The sequence below is a fragment of the Gopherus flavomarginatus genome, chromosome 6, assembly GCF_025201925.1.
Source record: "Gopherus flavomarginatus isolate rGopFla2 chromosome 6, rGopFla2.mat.asm, whole genome shotgun sequence".
Classification (NCBI taxonomy): Eukaryota; Metazoa; Chordata; order Testudines; family Testudinidae; genus Gopherus; species Gopherus flavomarginatus.
In genome coordinates this window covers 3,083,165-3,103,463 of record NC_066622.1, presented here as the reverse complement: position 1 = coordinate 3,103,463, position 20,299 = coordinate 3,083,165, and the positions used below count along the sequence as shown (strand labels likewise).

At 42.6% G+C, this 20,299-nt stretch overlaps 1 protein-coding gene across 11 annotated transcripts in view; it reads left to right on the top strand.

Annotated features, from left to right (window-relative positions):
- Positions 1-20,299, top strand: part of FHIT (fragile histidine triad diadenosine triphosphatase) — a 1,116,384-nt gene that overhangs the window by 880,795 nt on the left and 215,290 nt on the right. For all 11 annotated transcript variants that reach the window (XM_050957602.1, XM_050957599.1, XM_050957598.1 and 8 more), the window contains 2 exons: positions 11,297-11,442; positions 12,195-12,224. In XM_050957602.1, coding sequence (XP_050813559.1) covers positions 11,297-11,442; positions 12,195-12,224 — 176 coding nt within the window. The remainder of the gene's footprint in view (positions 1-11,296; positions 11,443-12,194; positions 12,225-20,299) is intronic.

Sequence of the window (20,299 nt, the reverse complement as noted above, 5' to 3'; positions counted from 1 at the left end):
GTTTTAGGAGAAGTCATGTTTACAAGCCAGGAGAAACGGTCTGCCCCCAGCCACAATTCTCCAGCTGAATTCCAAGAATAAGATGTTGGGTATTTCTAATTCTTGAAAGCTCACTAGATTCCATGTGCTCTAAACCACACAATCCAAGATCATGCAGGATAGCACTTGAAGAAAAGACTAGTTTCTTGTCCGTGCTACGTGTTCATTCTCATCAGACGTCACATACGTGGTCTGAAAGATTATTTTATTTTCATACTGACTTATAAAATAAACGGATTCACTACATCATCATGAAACTCGCAGTTCTGCCTCCAGCCAGCCATGCTAATAGACCTCATTCACTCCCCAGGTAGGGTCAAACTGACTAGTACGAAGCTGAAAGTCTCACACCCACTGGGGCTCATCCCTGCATATCTCTTGTGTATTTTCTCCCATTAGAAAGATATTGTAGCCATACCTGCAGCTAGTATCATAACAGGCTGTGCAATCTGCATGTGCGGAATGAAGTATTAATCCTGCTATTCATACAACAATAAGGAGCTATAAGACATAAAATGAGCCAGGCCTTAATCTCAAAGACAGGAGATCTCTTGCTGAGAGTCATTTTGTAAATGGGTGATATACATTCAGCCGTAAGGGATCATCAGAGACAGGAGTGCAAATTAACAGACACTCTCTTGTAAGATGTTAACAAAGGCTCATGAAATACATGAAGAAATATCAGAATATTCAGTCTGTGTAGGTACCTGATTTTTCTTCTCCATCAAAATGAAGCTTTTGGAAGCAAACTATTAAGGCAATATTAAAAGAGATGGTATCAATCAAACACAGGTGATTTAAAAGAGCTACAGTACAGGTATTGTAAAAAGACAAGTAATGTTTCAGTTTCATTTGTAAAAGACCAAAAAGCTGTGGGGTCTCTTCTTCTTTTAAACATCAAGTAATTTGTAGAACTAAATGGTTAGTGCATTGCCCCCTCATTAGAGGTACATGTTCCTTACTGTCTGGATGTCACTACCTAGAAAATATTTCATTTTTGTCTTTATAAAGCTTTGGTTGAAGCTCAGATTGAAAAAACAAAACAAATACCAAAATGCAGAATGTGCTCTATACCACAAATAAATAGCTTTATACAGAAAAAAGCCCATTCCAAGTCTAAAATTTTTCAGAAGTGGGATTTTCACCCCTTTGATTTTATCAGAGAATATTCTAACATTTTCTCATTAAAATTATATCTCATCACATATTTTTACAGCAGCACATACAGAAATGCCTGCACTTTTGCATGTTTAATGGCCAGTTTAGATGTCAAGCTAGTCATTTGTGTAGGAATTTTCACTGAGTACATCAGGAAACCGAGGGTCTGATCCAAAGCCCATGCCCCATTGACTTCACTAGAGTTTGCAGTAAGCCCCAGATGTGCAATTCTAATAATTTGGGCTTCAAATTCCAATGTCAAATGAAGAGAATTAAAAGTGTGACTGGCTCTGATTTCCAGCCCAAAATTTCATGCACATTTGTAGAGTGAAAACTTCCACCTGTAATTGTCAACATGTAAATGTCTGATTTATCTATCAACAGTTACAGATCAGTGGTAGCTGAGATTAGATTTCCCCCCTACAGAACAAAACAGGAAATAACCATTGTGACAAAGTTCCTCCTCTACCTTGGTGGCTCCTGCGCTTATTGGCGGATTTGCTCGCTTCACAGATTCACTCTGTGGGTCGGGAAACAGCCCAGAGAGCTTTCCTTCTGGTAGAAGCCACAGTCCAGGTTAATTCTTCCTGTGTTTGATGAGGAGATGGGAGGTTTGATCAGGAGATGAGCTGGGTTCCAGCCCAGGGCCCTGTGCAGAGCCATAACAAGGAATTTTTGTGCCCGAGGCGAGGGCCAGCTCCAGGCTCTTCAATGGCAATTTGGCAGCGGGACCTGCCACCACTGCTTCATTCATTATTTGGTGGCAATACTGAGAGGGACTCAGGGACCCGCCGCCGAAGAATGAATGAAGCGGCGGCAGCAATTCAGCAGCAGGTCCCTGAGTCCCTCTCAGACATTATTGCCGCCGAATAATGAATGAAGCGGCGGCGGCAGATCCTTCCCTCCAAGAGGGAATCAGGGACCCGCTGCCAAATTGCTGCTGAAGAAGCGGTGACAATAGAGCTGCTGCCGAAGCGCCGCCGATCGTGGTGGAGCTGCATCCCTCTGCTTTGCGCACCTGAGGCAAGTGCTTCACTCGCCTCGCCCTTGTTATGGCACTGGCCCTGTGGACTGCAGCTGTCTAGAGTGCCTCCTGGTACAGCTGCACAACAGCTACAACTCCCTGGGCTATTTCCCCATGGCCTCCTCCCAACACCTTCTTTGTCCTCACCACCAGACCTTCCTCCTGATGTCTGATAACGCTTGTACTTCTCAGTCCTCCAGCAGTATGCCTACTCACTCTCAGCTTCTCGCATGCCTCTTGCTCCCAGTTCCTCTCCTCTGGCTCCCTCTGGCCTGACTGGAGTGAGCCCTTTTATAACATCAGAGGGGTCTTAATTAGAGTCAGTTGCTTAACAGTCTCACCTGACTCTTAGCACGTTAATTTGGAGTCAGGTGTTCTCATTAGCCTGGAGCAGCCCCTGCTCTGGTCAGCCAGGGAACAGAAAACTGCTTATCCAGTGGCCAGGATATCTCCCTTCTACTACTCTGCTGTTCCCAACTGGCTTGGGTAAATCACACCATGTAGTATATTTTGGGAAATGATCTGGTTTTAATAGTGATCACTGTACTCTGCATGCATGTTCCCAAATATCCATGCACATGTTGGGGATTTACACTCACACATGGCAAAACAGAATCAAATTCATATGTATCACTTGTTATATTTGGCATTACAGCAGTGCCTACATTCCCCACACAATATTAGTGTCCCGTTGTGCCAGGTCTGCTCAATACACGTGCTGAGAGATAGCCCTTTCTACAAATAGCTTAAAAGCTAAATAAACCATCAGTGGGAGAAAGGAAGGATTGCTAAGCCTATTCCACAGACTGGATATGAGGCACTGATGAGTGAAATGACTTGGCCAGGATCCGAAGGGAGGTTGTGGGATAGCTGTCCTTGTCTAAGAGTGAGAGTATAGTTGCAGAGACCAAAGGTTACCCTTGATGTTGGAAGATGGGGTTCTGTGCTGTCCTGGGCAGAACAGACAGGAGCTGGCTCACACAGCAGGCTGTTGTTGCTGTCTTACATAGGGTTTTAAAGAAAAATGATGTAACTGTTAAATGCCAATGTTCCGCATCTTAAAAGAGAAAAGTAATGCAGGGAGTCTGTCTGGGAGAGCTGGGAACTGCACCTAGATCTCCTCAGTTCCAGTCCAGAGCCTTAACCACTCTATGCATGGCTGTGCTGGTTTGCAATCGATTGATCAATAAACAGCATTTCAAAAGCCTTTCTAAACAAAGTTACATGAGTATGGGACGTCTTCTGGCAAATGTTCACTTTGAAGGAAATGCTTCTCAGTGACATTAGTTTGTAAATACTGGGTCTGCGTCACCACTCCTCCACATCTGTGGCATAGAACTGGAGACCAGTAGAGTAATAAAAGGGGAGGTGTTTGTAGTTTCTGGAAAATTTAGCGATTCCCATTTTATTTACTAAATCAATACAAGCACATACAATATAGCCACACATATTAGAGAGAAGAGGCCTTTGAGAGACCTCTACCGGATTTACATGGAGGACCATGCAGTTGTAAGTTACAATAAAGTCTAACAAACTGGCTTACTCCTTAGAACAAAGAAGTTAGCTTTTTAAATTGCATGTATTCTATTTTAATGGCATGGACTGACTCAGAAGAATTTGAAGGAAATATGTAGCTACGCACATCAAAGCTTAAAAATACAACATTACTTATTCAATGGCAATTTACAATGAATAAAGAAATCATGAAATTATTGATTCCGGTGCTTAGAAAATGGAAATATGAAAGTTCAAACATGTTCTACAGTAGAACAATCACTACAAAAATGTAAATGGTGTCTTGTTACATTTCTGAGAGGTGCAATGCACCTTTCTTCTTTTATGTGAAGTTGCCTTATCTAGTAAATTTAAAATAAATCCACATTCTTTTGCAGAGGGATGCATGAACAACTCTGCAGGATTTAACAATATGTCTGAAGAATGTGCTTAGACACTATGATAATTGAAGGATGATTTAAGCTTATTTGATCCAAAAGGATCCCAATGCTCTTTACAGTCCCTCACTATTTAGGAAATAGTCACTTCAACCATCATTGAATGACTCTGGGGTGAAGCACATCAGCTTTTTAACAGCAGATAGCAATTCTATGCAATGGATTACAACAGGAAGTGAGGAATACTTTATCTAATTTTAAACTCCAGGGGAAATTCAAGGGAAATAGGTTTGCCCAGATAAGAATTTGACCAAAAGATTGTTTTAAATTGTCCTACTCTTACGTAAAGTTGTGGGTTTTTTTTAATGGCGACATTTCATAATGGATTCATTTTGGCACTTGCCTTTTTATATATACATACTTCAATCATAGAAGATTAGGGTTGGAAGAGACCTCAGGAGGTCATCTAGTCCAACCCCCTGCTCAAAGCAGAACCAACACCAACTAAATCATCCCAGCCAGGGCTTTGTCCAGCTGGGCCTTAAAAACCTCTAAGAAAGGAGATTCCACCACCTCCCTAGGTAACCCATTCCAGTGCTTCACCACCCTCCTAGTGAAATAGTTTTTCCTAATATCCAACCTAAACCTCCCCCACTACAACTTGAGACCATTGCTTCTTGTTCTGTTATATGCCACTGCTGAGAAGACCCGAGCTTCATCCTCTTTGGAACCCCCCTTCAGGTAGTTAAAGGCCACTATCAAATCCCGCCTCACTCTTTTCTTCTGCAAACTAAATAATCCCAGTTCCCTCAGCCTTTCCTCATAAGTCATGTGCCCCAGAACCCTAATCATTTTTGTTGCCCTCCACTGGACTCTCTCCAATTTGTCCACATTTTTTCTATAGTGGGGGGCCCAAAACTGGATGCAATACTCCAGGTGTGGCCTCACCAGTACCGAACAGAGGGGAATAATCACTTCCTTCGATCTGCTGGCAATGCTCCTATTAATGCAGCCCAAAATGTCGTTAGCCTTCTTGGCAACAAGGGCACACTGTTGACTCATATCCAGCTTCTCGTCCACTGTAATCCCCAGGTGTTTTTCTGCTGAACTGCCACTTAGCCAGTCAGTCCCCAGTCTGTAGCAGTGCATGGGGATTCTTCCATCCTAAGTGCAGGACTTTGCACTTGTCCTGGTTGAACCTCATCAGATTTCTTTTGGCCCAATCCTCCAATTTGTCTAGGTCACTATGGACCCTATCCCTACCCTCCAGCATATCTACCTCTCCCCGCAGCTTAATGTCATCTGTGAATTTACTGAGGGTGTAATCCATCCCATCATCCAGATCATTAATGAAGATGTTGAACAAAACTGGCCCCAGGACAGACCCCTGGGGCACTCCGCTTGATACCTTGTCCTAATTATCATCTTGTTCTAATTACATTCTCATGTTCTTTTAGCTCTGATTCACCATTTCCATCATTATTCTCTGTAGTTATCACAGAATTATTTTTGAAATGATGGAAAGTTTCAGTGGAGACACTCCAATCTGTGAGTGTGTCTTTGAATTATTTATCATTTACACAGCCAAAAATGAGGTTAAAATGTATTTTAGCTTGTTAAGAAGTCTCAGGAACTTAAAAGGGTGAGTGGAAGGGGAAAAGTCCCTGAACAGAATGTCACAGTTTATATTATTATATTAATTTCTACTGTAGTAGCACCTCCATGTTTCAGCCGAGTTCAGGGCCTCATTGAATAAACACTTAATAGCGCTGGATAGAAGACCATTTTCCAGTACTGTGAAAATTTGTGAGTTTTCAGAATTTGTTCTGTCACTAAGCAGGCCAGAAAGTCAAAATTGCAAAAACATTTGCGAACTCACAAACTGAGAAAAATTTCCATCAATCAGTATTTGGTTTCAATCATTTCAAAATGTTTTAATCTTGACTTTGACTTTTTTACCCTATATTTACTAAAAATAAAAAGTTGTTTTGACTCAAAAAACCCAAAGCTTTTAATTTAAAAACCGTCCAAGCCCTACCTAGCTATTTCAAAACTTTTTTCCAAAAAAGCAAGTCAGGAGGTTCGCTGAAACTGAACCTGTTTTGTGAACTGATTTGGTTCTGGCAAATCATCATTTATCAGTGAAAAAACAGTTCCACAAAAAAATCCCAATCAGCTCTAATATGAGCCAGTCCTTGCTGCAAAGAGCTAATACAGTCTAAGTAGACAAGACCCGGTAAAATGTGGGAGGGGAAAGGGAAGAACAGAACGATGAAATGTCTTGCCTTGCCAAGAGCCAGTCAGTGGCAGAGCTAAGAATAGAATGCAGGTCACCTCTGTCACAGTCCAGTGTACCACCCATTACATCCGTCTTCACTTGTGCTTCACGTTATAAAAACACAAGCTGGCCTGAGCCAGTTTGGGCCTTTCTTTTGCACAATGGAGCCATGTGGCAAGTAATACATGTACCTCCATTGTTGTAGAAACTGTGGTTAGTGCAGCAATTTCTGTGTGAGGCTGCCCCACTCCTGGAGAACAAGGGGCTTAAAAGAAGCTAGGCTGATTGGGAAAGCAGCCACAGCTGTGGCCAGCTCAATTAGGGCCCTGGCCCTGATAAGAGGCCTGTGGGCCAGACGTTGGAGGAGTCTCTCTCTAGCTGTGGCGAGAGAAGGACCTGGCTGCCTGGGAGCTGAGCAGGGTACCTGAGGCAGAGCAGTGCTGGGGAAAGGCAAGAGGAGCTGGGAAACTCCCCAGGCTGAGCCCTTGTTAAAGGCCCAAAGTAGGTACTGAGGTTGCAGAGGTGCAGCCTGGGGTTAGGCAGAGGCAGCTGCTCCAACCCCCTTTGCCAGTGATGTACCAGTGGTTTACAGACTGTAGTCTGTCCCAGGAAGTGGGGGCTAGATGATGATTGCAGTTGCCACTGAGGCAAGGTGGGGATAGGGGGTTGAGGATTCCCCTGGGAGGTGGGACTCAGAGCGGGGGTACTGCAAGGGCAGAACCCCAGGGAAAGGGGCACCAGGGTCCAGGCTGGACACGAGACCTGAGGCAGGTGAGCCACTGGCCTGCGGAGGTTGCTCCGGGTGGAAGTTGAACTAATTCCCAGGATCACCAGCAGGAGGCATCATGCTGGTGATTCTCATTTTGCTACAGAGACCTTCGCCACAAGCTAGCTGGGGACCAAACAACTGCTCTGGGAAATCAGGAGCTGTGTGAGGGAGAAACTGGAAAAAACTTTAACAGGAGAAAACGGCAAGTAGCTTAATATAAGCAGCAGTTTTGCTAGAGGTAAGTGAAGGGAAATTTTTCGTTTATGAATGGTTCATTGACCCATGATAACAAAGCAGTGCTGCAGAAGAAGGATAATTATCTATTTAAGTATCAGATGTCCTAAGGGCAAAGGCTTGCCTTCTTTCCTTTTGAAAAATGAATCAGATTAAACAAATGTCCTTTTTCCTGTTTTACTGTTGACATGAATTTCCTTTTTATGAGTAAAATTAATTAGTTTTTCTGTTCCTTTATTCCTGCTATGGAAATCAGAGCTGCACAGGAAGTTTTCAACTTTCCCCTTGGGCTCTAAGTTCAACCAATAGCATCCTCTGGGAAGGTGCTTTGTACAGTATGCTTGGACGACTAGCAGATAAATTGTTGGAGCTTTATTACGCCCTATAGCTGCATTAGCTCAAGGTAGTGATATAGCATCTTAGAACCAAAAGCCCTCAAAACCAGACAATTTTCTAATGTTCTCTGTGTTCTAATTCCAGCTAGCTAAACACACATCACTACGTAGTTCTTCTTTTTCAAAATATTTTAATAGGAGGAATTATAGTAAAACAATTAGTGAATGTCTCTGCTATTCTGTTACATAACAGGTTTTCAAAAGTGCTTAGCGCCTATAGTTGGCACTAGATTTCTCTTGTTCCTTTGAGAACAATGGGAGCTTCTAGGTGAGGGGGTCTTTTGAGAAAGCTAGTCCCAATTAGGCAGATATCTGCTTCCATATTGTCTATCATCATGCTGATTCTGAAAAGTGATCAAAATAGAACCGCCAGGAAACTTCCTTTATTTCAAAGCAGAATTGCAAATATATTTCCCTTTGATAAGCTTTGTGAATGAATTGTGTCCTTGTTTATGTAAGTAAACAGTCCTTTGCACTTATCTGAAATGAGAAGTCACTAATATCGCCTGGGGTTTTTGAAACTCAGCCTGACATAACCTTTCCGTGAGCCTCTTAACTTCAGCGTATCTGCTGGTTACAGCAGGAGTAGTATACAGTACAATTGATACAGTGATTATCTGTGTAACCCACCGATCAGGGGGCTAATAAGGGAAGAAACAATGGGGAGGGTATACACAGTTCTTGTTTTTGTTTGGGGACTCTGTATGCCTATAGACTTCCCAAGGCTGGGTGAAGTGACTTGGCTAGATGGGTCAGAATCATCCAAAAATTTGGTGTGGTGGGCACTAGTTGTGCTCATTAGCCTTTTGAAGCTAATGATTAGGCAGTTTCCACTGTGGGGAAGCAGCCTGGTGGGACACACCCTGTGTCACTTTCTAAAAGTCAAAGTAATGGGAACTCAAGGGAAGGGAGGGGAGTTTGTAAATAGGAGGAGTGGGAGCCAGACTGGAGGACTCAACTGTAGAGCAGCACAAGGGTCAGAAGTGTTAGTTGTAAGGGCTGTGTTCTTGGGATTTTGCTGGTTTGTTGGACCTAGACTACAGACTCCCTCACCTCGCTGGAGAAGAAGAGAAGCAGCATTTCTGCAGGCTGCGCAAATGTCAGACTGACATTTCAGAGACTCAAAAGGAGACTGTGGGACTGCCACTTGTTTCCTAGCCTCTGTTTGTCAGAGGGTGGAGATGGATGGCAGGAGAGAGATCACTTGATCATTGCCTGTTAGGTTCACTCCCTCTGGGGCACCTGGCATTGGCCACTGTCAGTAGACAGATACTGGGCTAGATGGACCTTTGATCTGATGTGGTACGACCATTCTTATGTTCTTATGTTCAGGGAGCTTGCATGCCCTCTAGTGGGGCTGGTCCCATTCCACAAACACAGAAGGATAAATCCTCCTGCTGGGTGTGTGTATGTATATTGCACATAATTTTTTTGCATTTAAACTGGAGATAGTAGCAAGTTCTCAAACTTGGGGAGCTCCTCCTGAAGGTGATTTTATTTATATAAAAACAAAGTCCAGAAAAGACTAAACTCTGTGAAGATAAACTGAGGTACAGAAAGGGGGAAAAACGACTATCTTTTCCGAAACCTATTACATTTGCAGGACTAAAATTACAGTAAACAGTACTTCTGTATTACAACATCATGTAGCTTAATTTTCTCAAAACCATTCTTAGAGCTCTTGTTTTAATTCTGCACAAATAATTTGCTTACTTACCATACCATATGGTCATCAATGTTTACATGGGGTTAAAGGTGCTATTTAAGGGCCTCATTCTGCAGTCAGACTAGTGTAAATCAGGAGCAACTCCACTGAAATCCACAGCATGCCACCGATGTAGAACTAGATGAGCATCAAGCCTTAAGTGGTCGCTACTTTGACCAGCCCAATTGTACTCGCACTAAGAAATGCTTATCCTTTGTAGTAAGTGTTTGCAGGATCCCAAATTAGGAATTCTAGTACTGTTTAGATTGTATGTAGTGGTAGGATAGGCGGGGCAGTTGTGTTCTAAGCAAGACCTTTGTGAATTGTCTCAGTACACTTTCATTGTTTACTTGATGGTACATTCCGCTGACTCATGAAGTGCTCTAAGTGGAGGTACAATAAGCAAAAATGTGTATTCAGCATTCTGGATCTGAGGCTTAAAAGGAAACTGCTCTAATTAACTAACTATACTTACATAAATACATAATGTTAATAATAGATGAGCATTTCTAGTGCATTGCGACTGCAGTGTTGCTGAAGTAATGACCATGGTATTACTGATATAGTTCCAGATTTTTAAACGTGAATGCCTAAAGTTAGGGCTTTACACCCAAGAGTTTCAAAAGTGACCAGCAGTTTCAGGTGCCCTGTTTGAAAGGCCATTTTGCTTGAGCACTCACCCTCTGAAAAGCAGACCCCTTTAAGCTATCTCAGATTGGATGCCCAAATCACTAATCACTTACCCCCCATCCATTTTTAGGCACCTATAGAAATACAGCCTGATTTTCAGAGGTGCTACATGCCAACTGTGAGCCAGGGACCAATTGCTGATAACTGGCAGAAGGCATAGGGTGTGCATGATGACTTACAGGGATCTCCTGGGTCAGATATCTGCATGATGGTTCACCAAAAGACGGCATGTAGGGTGACCGGATGTCCCGATTTTATAGGGACAGTCCCAATTTTGGAGTCTTTTTCTAATATTGGCTCCTTTTACCCCCCACCCCCGTCCCGATTTTTCAAACTTACTGTCTGGTCACCCGAACAGCATGTGAGGTCTCTACCAACAGCCAGTAGTTCACTGGTCATCGTAATCACTGCAGACCCAGCTCAGTCAGTTCTGGGCACAGCAACAGTCTCTGTCCTGGCTCCAGTGAAGCCCCCAACAGCCTCTGAGGCTCCCTGCTTGGTCAAAGTCCCAGCAGGTTCTCAGCAGCAGCTTCTGGCTTCCTACAAGCAGTTTAGCAGCAGCTCCTTGTAAGTACAGAGCTCCATCAAGCAATCTCAGCTCCTCTCCAAAAATGGAGCCCACAGCATGCTCTCCTTGCATTCCCTTGAAGAGGATATCTCTTGTCCCTCTCTCATCCCCAAGGCATCATGGGAGTTGTAGTCAGAGTCTTCCCAACTGGAGCACACCCAGTTCAGTTCAGAGGCCCCTCTAGTAAAAGGTGCCTACAGTAGCGATAGGCTGTGAGTGCTCAGGACACTTTCCTGAAGACATTGCAATGTCTATTTAGGGGCTTAACCTTAGACACCGAGGTGTGAAAATGTTGGCCCAGAAGTCATATGTGTGAGGCAATGGGGAAGGTTTTTGAGGAAGCCACAATGTGATTGCTGTGTTTTCACCATAAACCCTTTCCTTTCCATTGTTTTAGTTGTGATCCTCAAATCAAGGCAAGTTTAATAATAAAGGGGAAATTCACTTCAGGATGAGCTCCTGTGGTTACGGTGGAGGGAAATGAACAAATTGTTGTTCTGGAATACCTGGATTTGCACTTCTGCCTTAACGACTTCCACTTCAGATGTCCTTGTTTGCCCACTCCGGCCTGTGGAGCGTTTCCGCGATCTGCATCCTGAAGAAGTGGTTGATTTATTTCAAACAACACAAATGGTTGGAAATGTGGTGGAGAAACATTTCTGTGGAACTTCACTCACCATTTCGATTCAGGTTTGTAAACTAATTGGCTCCGAAGGCTTGGTTTTCTGTTAGTGTTTTATTGCGCTTTTTACCCTGTTCCATAACCCACCGACAGGAGGGTTTCTAGTAAGTACTACTATTGGTTTCTCGTAAGTACTACTCCTAGTAGAAAGTGTGTGCAGGGCACAGCTCTTAATGAGCGTATTCACAGCCCATGATTGAAGGAGTAAACTCATTGCCTGCAGCCCAAAATTTCTCGCCACAGGCAACCTTGTCCAGTAGTTTGCTAGGTGTGTTATGTAGGTTTATTACCTGAAGTATTCTTTGGGGTGACACACTGAACTAGATTGACCTAGTGGTCAATATACAAAATAATGAATCCTTTTGTTTAAAGCAAATCTGGAGGTTAACCCCATTTTTGTCATAACAAGAATTTAAATAAACAGGCTGTGATTTAAAGCAGTGCTTACAGTTTTCTGTATTTTATGTCCACGAATAACAGAAACGTTATTGCTGTCAATTAAAAACTGGGATCTGAGATCATGAAAAATAACAACTCTGCCAGTATTTATTTCCTTTTCACATATTATTTTTCCCTTAATCATGACCTGAAACATAAAAGCATCTGGTCCCATATGCTTTGTGCTGAATGGGCCCCAGGAGAATACTATAAATTAACACACAATGAAATTGGATTTAAATTATTAATGGTTAATATTTCTGAATCCCCAGGAGATCCTTGTTAGCCCCACTTATCTGACTCTTCTATTTTTTGCTTACAGGATGGTCCTGAAGCTGGGCAAACTGTGAAGGTGAGTGCTTATGCTTATTATGCAGGATACAAATTAACAAGAGACAATTATGAGAACTAATAAAAGATCAAAACTAGTCATCTGCAGAACATTGCTGTATCATTTTGTTATCCTTAAGGTTAGAGAAATTCTGGGTCTGTTATGCCTGTCAATACTTGGATTGAATTTTCGTGGAACTGTGTTTACATATTTATTCTTTACTAGGCAAAAGTTTTCAGCTGTGAAAATACCATCTCCGTCCTTACAGAGAGAGGCTCTCAGATGATAATTGGCTCTACCTTGTTTATTTCCATGCATAGAAAGCTACAGAGGGAAAGTCATTTTTGTTGTTGTTTAGACAGTGAAAATACTGCCTTTTCCTTCATAATTTCTTTGCCTTTCCTATTCATAATTGAATGAGTTGAGGCTGATGAAAGGACCAACTAAACTGAAGTACATTAGAAAAGCATACAGTACTGGTTTTTATCCACGCTTTCTCTCATCACATTCTTGTTAGCAAAGTTCAAATCTAAAGGAGCCAGCGAAGCTTAAAAACAGTTTTTAAGCCATGCTAGTGTAAAAAAAAATCTATTATACTCTCCATTTGAGTAATAAAACAGATAAAATCCAAGATGGTTCTCTGGCCACGTTTCACTCCCCCATCGTGCAAATGCAGACACAGATGTAGTTAGATTATATGGCTGAGCATTAAATAAGGGCTATTTTTTTTATACTTGGAATCAAAGGAAGATCAAAATATGGTTATGGTTTAGCACTTTGTAAAATCAGATTATATGTCTTGAAGCTATTTAGATTGATTAAGATAACTCTGACAACCAAATGATGGCAAATAGAAACAATTTACTTACTTCCAGTTTGGCGTGTTGACCTTACCATTGATATTGCTTTTATTGCTTGCTGTGAATATCTAACAGAGCGCAGGGGGGAAATAAGAAAATCTCCAGACCGCTGGGAAGCTTATGGAATGCATAGCACTGAAACACAACTTACTGCAGTGCTGCAACAGAACAGATTCTGTAGCTCCCATGCTAGGCTGCTAGATTGCACTGGGAACAGGATGTTGATGGGTGAAAATGATTATTTTCAGCCTAGTTTTCTTTAAAAAATGAAGGCTTTGACATTAAAACCCAACATGATTTTGGAAGCAAGACACAATATTTCTTTCTGTTACCAGGTACATATTATCTTTTCTATGAGAGGCTCCTGAGAAGCTATTTAAAAAAGTGAGAAAAACATTAGTGCTAATGATCAAAATTAGAAGTGAAAAATGTGCATATCTTCCTTGATTGAGGACAGTGACTAATATATATTTAGGCTTTAAAAGATGCAAGAAAAAAAGCAAGTAAATATTCCTAATTTTCTATTTGTACAAAGCGTATGTGCATGGGTCCAGCCAATGAATTGTGAAAATATATAGGCACGCAGTCCCATGGAATGCCCCGTCCCGCACTTCTAACAAGTGTAATGACCCACTGATCAGTGCCTGCACTCAGAAAGAGTGAGTGTGTTTTCAGAAATAGGAAGTTAACAGGTTGCATTTTTCCACTTTTTGGCATCACTGGACAAAGCTACAGTGTATTGTCATAGTTTTGATGAGGCATCTCACCTGAAAATGCAAATGATGATGGTGTTCAGAGAATTAGGAACTTTCAGAACCTACCTCAGATTACTATGATCTGCATCTTGTTTAAGGACAATAGTGCGGTGGAGATGAGTAATTTAATAGCTGTGTTCCTCCCAGGTGGCTGGGGATCATGAAGTCTGAAGCCACTTGATACATGAATAATTTACACATCTTACATCAAATATGTAGTGTGATGGTTATTTATATATAAGAAATGCACAGTTATGTAATCCCATACAGAAAATGTTATTAATTCACCTCAAGGGTGTCAAATTCACTCTGGGGAAGGGACTGCATTTCATTTTTAATTAGGGACAGTGGGCCAGAGCATAGATTTAGCATTCTCCTCCCTCTACAGCACATCTGCCACTGAGGTCCATAAGGCTGTGTGTGCTGCAGAGTCAACTTCGGTCCGAGCAGACAAATTAGCCTTCCCCAGTGTGAGCCCTACTTCGCTGAGAGTGTCCCCCTAGTGCTGTGCTCCCCAGGTGTGTCTAGGACATCTGGGGCCAATCCCCTGGCTCTTAACGCTACAATAAGCTACGCTGTCCTCTGATTCTTTCTCAGTGAATTGTGGGAGAACTTGTCTGTTCTTCTGGGCACATGGGGGGAATTGTGGGAAAGCATTGGAGGACTATCTGCACTCACTTGGTTTGTCCTGCATCCCCACTGCAAAGTGTGTGTGCGGGAGAGAAGTTATCCGCCCAGGCAAAAGCAGCACTTGGGTGTCGCCCCGTACCCCAGGGCTAGCCAGCTAACCTGGGTTGAAAATGCCACCAACCTTGGGTAGGTGTTTTTTTGTAGTAGGAGAACACCCCAGTAACAGCTGCGGCTAACTCTGCAGGGAAGACGTAGCCTAAGAGGCTTGCAAAAGATCTAGCGGGCTAGATACAAAGTTAAAGTTGCTCCAATATAATTCCTCCCAACAGCCACTAACACTAAAAAAAGCCCAGCCACAGCAGTCCTACATTAACATTTCCACCCAGTGCCGTACCAGCCTGCTATCATCATGTTGCCTATCCCAACCATCACACTAAGGCTCCAATCCTGGCAACACTCAGACTACTCATGGACCTAAAATGAAGTACCTGCACAAGTGTCTGCCAGATCGGGGACTGTAGCCTGCCTACTTTTAACAACAGTGTCACCCTCAATGAACACTTGAGAAGACTGAAAGTTGCATTTCAATCAAATTAATCAGTAGCCTATGTTGTAGAGTTTGCTTCAGTGCATGAGCGAGTCAGTCTGAAAAATTAGCAATTTGTTTGCTAGTGAAGTCTGCAAAAAAAAGTAAGAAACAAGGATCTTTTTATTAGGGGGCTGTTTTAAAATGCTTACAACTAATAAACCAATGAGCTGAGTTATGTCAATTCTTTCTAGTGCTCCCACGAGGATGTGCTGTAATTTTGGAGAAGCTAGGCTGTCTTTTTCATGCATAAGAAAGAAGTCAAATCCTATTTTAAGTATAAATTGTAGCTTATCCTTCCCTATGGATCCATCTGTAATTATAAATGTTCTCTGTGTGTGTGTGTCTGCGCGCGTGTGCACATTACACCGTGTATATAACAGATATCTTGATTGTCAAGGAGTTGATTCGGTTGGTTTTAGTGTATCTATTGATGGCAGCTGTTCTTCCGTGGTGTTTACATGAGGTGTTTAGGTTTTACCCAGATATCCTATATAGTTTTTTGCAATGACAATCCAGAGCCTAGTGCTAGATAGCCAGTGCCATGATATCAAATGACTGGCTAGATTGTCCCTTATGCTGCCCTGCTTACACTGTTTTTGGATTTCTCTTTTCTACTGGGACACTTGAATGGTGGCTTGTTGCAGAGTAGAACCAAGATCTTCAAATACGTCTACATAGAGGTATTGTAGCAGCTAATATGAATGGTTACAGCCATGTCTGTTATGCTTCATTCAATTTAATACTGCCTTTCGTGATCATGAGCATCTGTCACCTAAGCTCAAATGCTCAGAGTTGAGGTTGCTCAGAAGGTGAGTACACCCACTTCCTTATACAGAGCATGCAGTTGCAAGTTCTAGGCAGCTTCATGGTGCTACTTCTAAACACTCCTGTTTGTGTGTGTGGGAGAGAGATCTTCCCATGGAAGAAGCAGTGAGTCCATCCCAGACCCCATGAATGATCTTTACTTGCTCAGAGGTCTCCTGCTCCCTCCCGACTTTGGCTGTCAGGCAACAGGACTCAACACATCTGCCTGGCCAGGAAATCCTGCAGAATCCTAGAGTGCAGAATAAAAGGGAACAGTGTGTTGTTTTAAGACCTCTGACACAGATTCTTTGCAGGACCCCCCTTCTACCCACAACCTGGGCTTCAGGAAGGGCCTGGAAATGGAGGGGCAATTCTACAGGGATGGCTGACTCCTCCCTCCCCTACTTCCAAATAGGTTTGTGGGAGATACAATCCACTCTCAAGTCTGGGGCAATGATTTGATTGTGCATCCAGGAGGTGGGTTCAGCTCATTCCCCAGTCATGTGTGAAAGAAGCAGACACTGTCGTTCAGAATTGTGCACGTATACTTGTATCCTTTCTGTTTTATTCTGGTGAGGTTTTTCTACTGTGCCCATCATTGTGGTGTCCAGTTGCCTTCCAGTAGTGCCTTAATGGACATGACTCACATGCAGTTCTTTCCTCGTTTCTTTCTTCCTCTCCACAGGGGGAAAATTGCTTGTAGATTCTCATGTAAAGAATTTTTACTTCTGCAGTCTGTGCTCAGTTTTCTCTAGTGCAGGGCAGGTCTGTGTATTGCACCTGGACCATCCAAATCTTTGCAGTGGAGCAGGAAAATCAGCTCCGTGGCTTAACACAGGGCTTTTAAGTGTATGTCAAGTGAGCAGCATTTGAATATCTACCTTTATGTAATTTACAGCCTTCTTTGGAAGACCAAGTCAATAAATGTGTATCCTAACTTTGTGGGCAGAGAGCTTACTAGGGAATAAACCCTGAGCCTGGCCTTTCATGTGGGATTGCAGCCATCCTGAGAAACGCCAGGCATTCTGTACTCTCAAAAGGCTACACAAATCAAGCTGGCAGGGGTATGATGCAGCTAATTTATCTGTAGAGACAAGATAATATTGCACAGCAAGTGTCTGTTGCACAAACACCTATTAACACACATCTCATTCTGCAACAGTGTCAAAATCTCAGTCCTCTCAACAATATTCACAGCTGCCTGCCAGCTCGCCAGTTTCAGGTTCATGTAAAGAAATAAGAAAGCCAGACCGATGCTGGCAGTGTGAGTATGTATGCAGAAATTTAGTTTGGGTGTCACATATTCCACTAATTATTTTACACTGAGAAGATTGCTTCTCCATTATTTTTTGATGTGCATGTTTTTCTTTCACAGATGCCTTTTTAATGATGCACTAAATCAATCCACCTGGTTCACATTCTTTAGGAATCTTAACCTGAAGTGAAGAGTGCAGCGTTTTATGCCTACTGTAGACATTTTCATCCTATCTGCATAATGCGCTGGACTTGGGGTTTCACTACTCAAATTAATTACATCACATCACATCACAAACTGATTGTATTAGAAGGTTTAAAATTATTAAACACAACGCTTTGATGTGGCAACAGAGTTTCTCTGCAAATGTGAATCCTTGTTTAATAACACGTTGAAAACCATCTTTTGCTCTCTTAATAGAGAGCAACACAAGGATGACTCAGAAGAAAAGTGCAAAATGCAAAACACTGTACTTAGTTATAAACAAATTTAAAATTCCAAGTGAAAAAACAAGTAAGAAAAGCAAACAGGGTTTGAACCATAGAAATGCACTTTGAGACCTGAGACCAAACAGTCTGTTTGCCTTTGCCCCTCTTGAAAGCTTGTAAGATGTGCAAAAAATGGTTTGACAAAGTACAGTAGCCTCACTTATTGCTTTTCGAACCACGCTGATGGTGCTTTGCTGTAGAATATGTGAGACTGCAGCTCTATAACTGGCACTGCAAATCCAGTAGCCTCAGGACAGCAGTGGTTACTTTCAGCTCATAACTTTCCTTCCATTTTTAAACAGCATTTGGGTTTGGGGTTTTTGATGAGAAATCTGTTTAAAGCTAGGAGTATGCTGCATTGGAAAGAGGCAGTGTCTCTAGGTATTGGCTGCTCCAGTTGGACATTTCAGACCTTGTCGCCCCTCATTTTGAAGCCCTCCACTGGCTCCTTATTTTCCACTACATTATATTCAAGCTTCTTGTCCTTGCCTTCCAGGCACTTCATAATTCTGCCCCTCCATAATAATTCACTGCCTTTTCTCCTTCAGATCCCTTCTCAAGACCTATCTCTGGGATGCCAACAGGAAATCAGCCAAGCAATTATGGCTATTTGGTTAAAATAGCCAGAGAGATCTAGGGCTTTTAAAATTTATTTTTTAAAATGAATTATTTTGCACTATCAAGTTTTACAATAGCTAACCTATGTATAATAGAAATGGGAGAAAGAAGGAACTGGAAGGGACCTCGAGAGGTCGCTGAGTCCCGTCCCCTGCACTAAGGCAGGACTGAGTATTATCTAGACCATCCCTGACCGGGGTTTGTCCAACCTGCTCTTTAAAACCTCCAATGATGGAGATTCCACAACCTCCCTAGGCATTTGTTCCCATGCTTAACTGTATTCACAGAACCTCATTTCTTTTACCCTCTTCCTCTGTTCACTCCATCGGTTTGTCACAGTCATTTGTTGCATTTTGTTTTCAGTTGGATTGTGAGCCCTTCAGGCAACTAGCACAATGGGGCACTGATCTTCAAGGGGTTCTTTAGGGACTACTGTAACATACATCATCATAACATGCAGGAAGTTGAAGGAAGATGCTAGACATCTCTCATGGTGCATGCAATCAATACAGGTCGTTTTCTGTAATTAGGACTCAGCAGACATTGATGAGAGGACAGGCGAGATTGTGGCTGCACTACCTGTCAAATCAGAATGCTTTGTTTGAAGGCTGCAGGAGACACAGGTATCCTGAGAACATGGAGACTCCCCAGTGATTGATGGATGTGATACCACTCTGAGAACACCAAAGGCTGGGGCACTGCTAAGTGGAAATGATGACTTGGATAACGAACTCTGATATAGAAATACCAGGTTGCGAGGCTTCCTGAAAGTAAGGAGACAGGAGCCATTGAGAGAGTCTCTTTTGCAATGAATTCTGATGGGGCTGGATAATTTTGAATTCCCACTACAGCATGTGATGGTCTTGGATCCCAGACTTACTTGCAGAGTAATATCGTAATACATCCCTAGACAGACCTGAAATAGGCTCTGCATGGACTGGCCTATAAAGTAAAAAAAAGAAAAAATCGTGCAATCAATTTATTATAGTTATAAATGGGGAAAGTAAACTGGAAATTACAAAGGCATTGTCTGAGCCAGCCTAATGGAAAGAAAACCTTTCTCGTTCTCTGCTAAGAATGCGTTCTTTCTTTCCCAGGCTATTTGCTTTCTTAGAAAAGTCTCCCTTTTCCTTGGTTTAACTGTAAGCCCCATCCCCTAAAAAACTCCACAAAGAATATATCAGGGTTGTTGCTAGTGAATGGGCCTAAATACTCAACTTAATGATCCACATTCACATGTAGAAATTAACTGGTATAAAATGCCATTGGCTACACCCATAGCCTCTGTCCCAGCTTTTTGGACTATAGCAGCAGGTCCAGTGGCAGACAAGCCAGAGACTTGAAACTAGCGGCAGAGAGGCCAACAGACCGGACAAGCAGTAATGATCTTGGTGCGCCATAGGCCTCACTCCCCCAAAGGCTTTTACATGCGTCACTTGGAGCACGTGTGAGGTTTGTCTGCTGCTTCTGGCAGCAGAAATGTGCCTGCCCAGTTCACAACAGCACTCCATACCCTGCAAGAACTTCAGCAACTAAACAAACATCTGCACCGAGGCTGAGGCCTTGTCTACACTACAGGGGGAGATCGATCTAAGTTATGCAACTTCAGGTACGTGAGTAACGTAGCTGCCAGTCAGTCACTTCCTAGACTCAAGCCAGAGCACGCCCCTGTGAGGACGTGGTCCCTGCTGGGACACCCAACAGCACTGGACACACACTGCTTGTTGAAAATATAATTACCCTCAGCGTGAAGGGCATCAGGTTCCCTTCTTCATCCAAAGCACTAGAAAGCTACAGGCCTAGTCTGAGGAAGTCAGTTTAAATATTTATCCATTTTGTTTGTTTCCAAAGAGGCTTTGGGCAAGAAACATGCCAGTCTCCTCCAAGCAATCTGGAAAATGATTTTGCTTCCTTATTTAACAAAGACAGTGCTAGATTCTCAGCTGCTCTGGATTTATACTAGTGGAACTCTATTGCCTCAGTGGAGTTGCTGTAGCTGGATGGGAGATGGTTTTCCCATCCTGTGAGAATTCTCGAGACGTTGACATTTTTTCTCCATCCTGAATTGGGATGACAATTTAAAATCTTGACAATTTT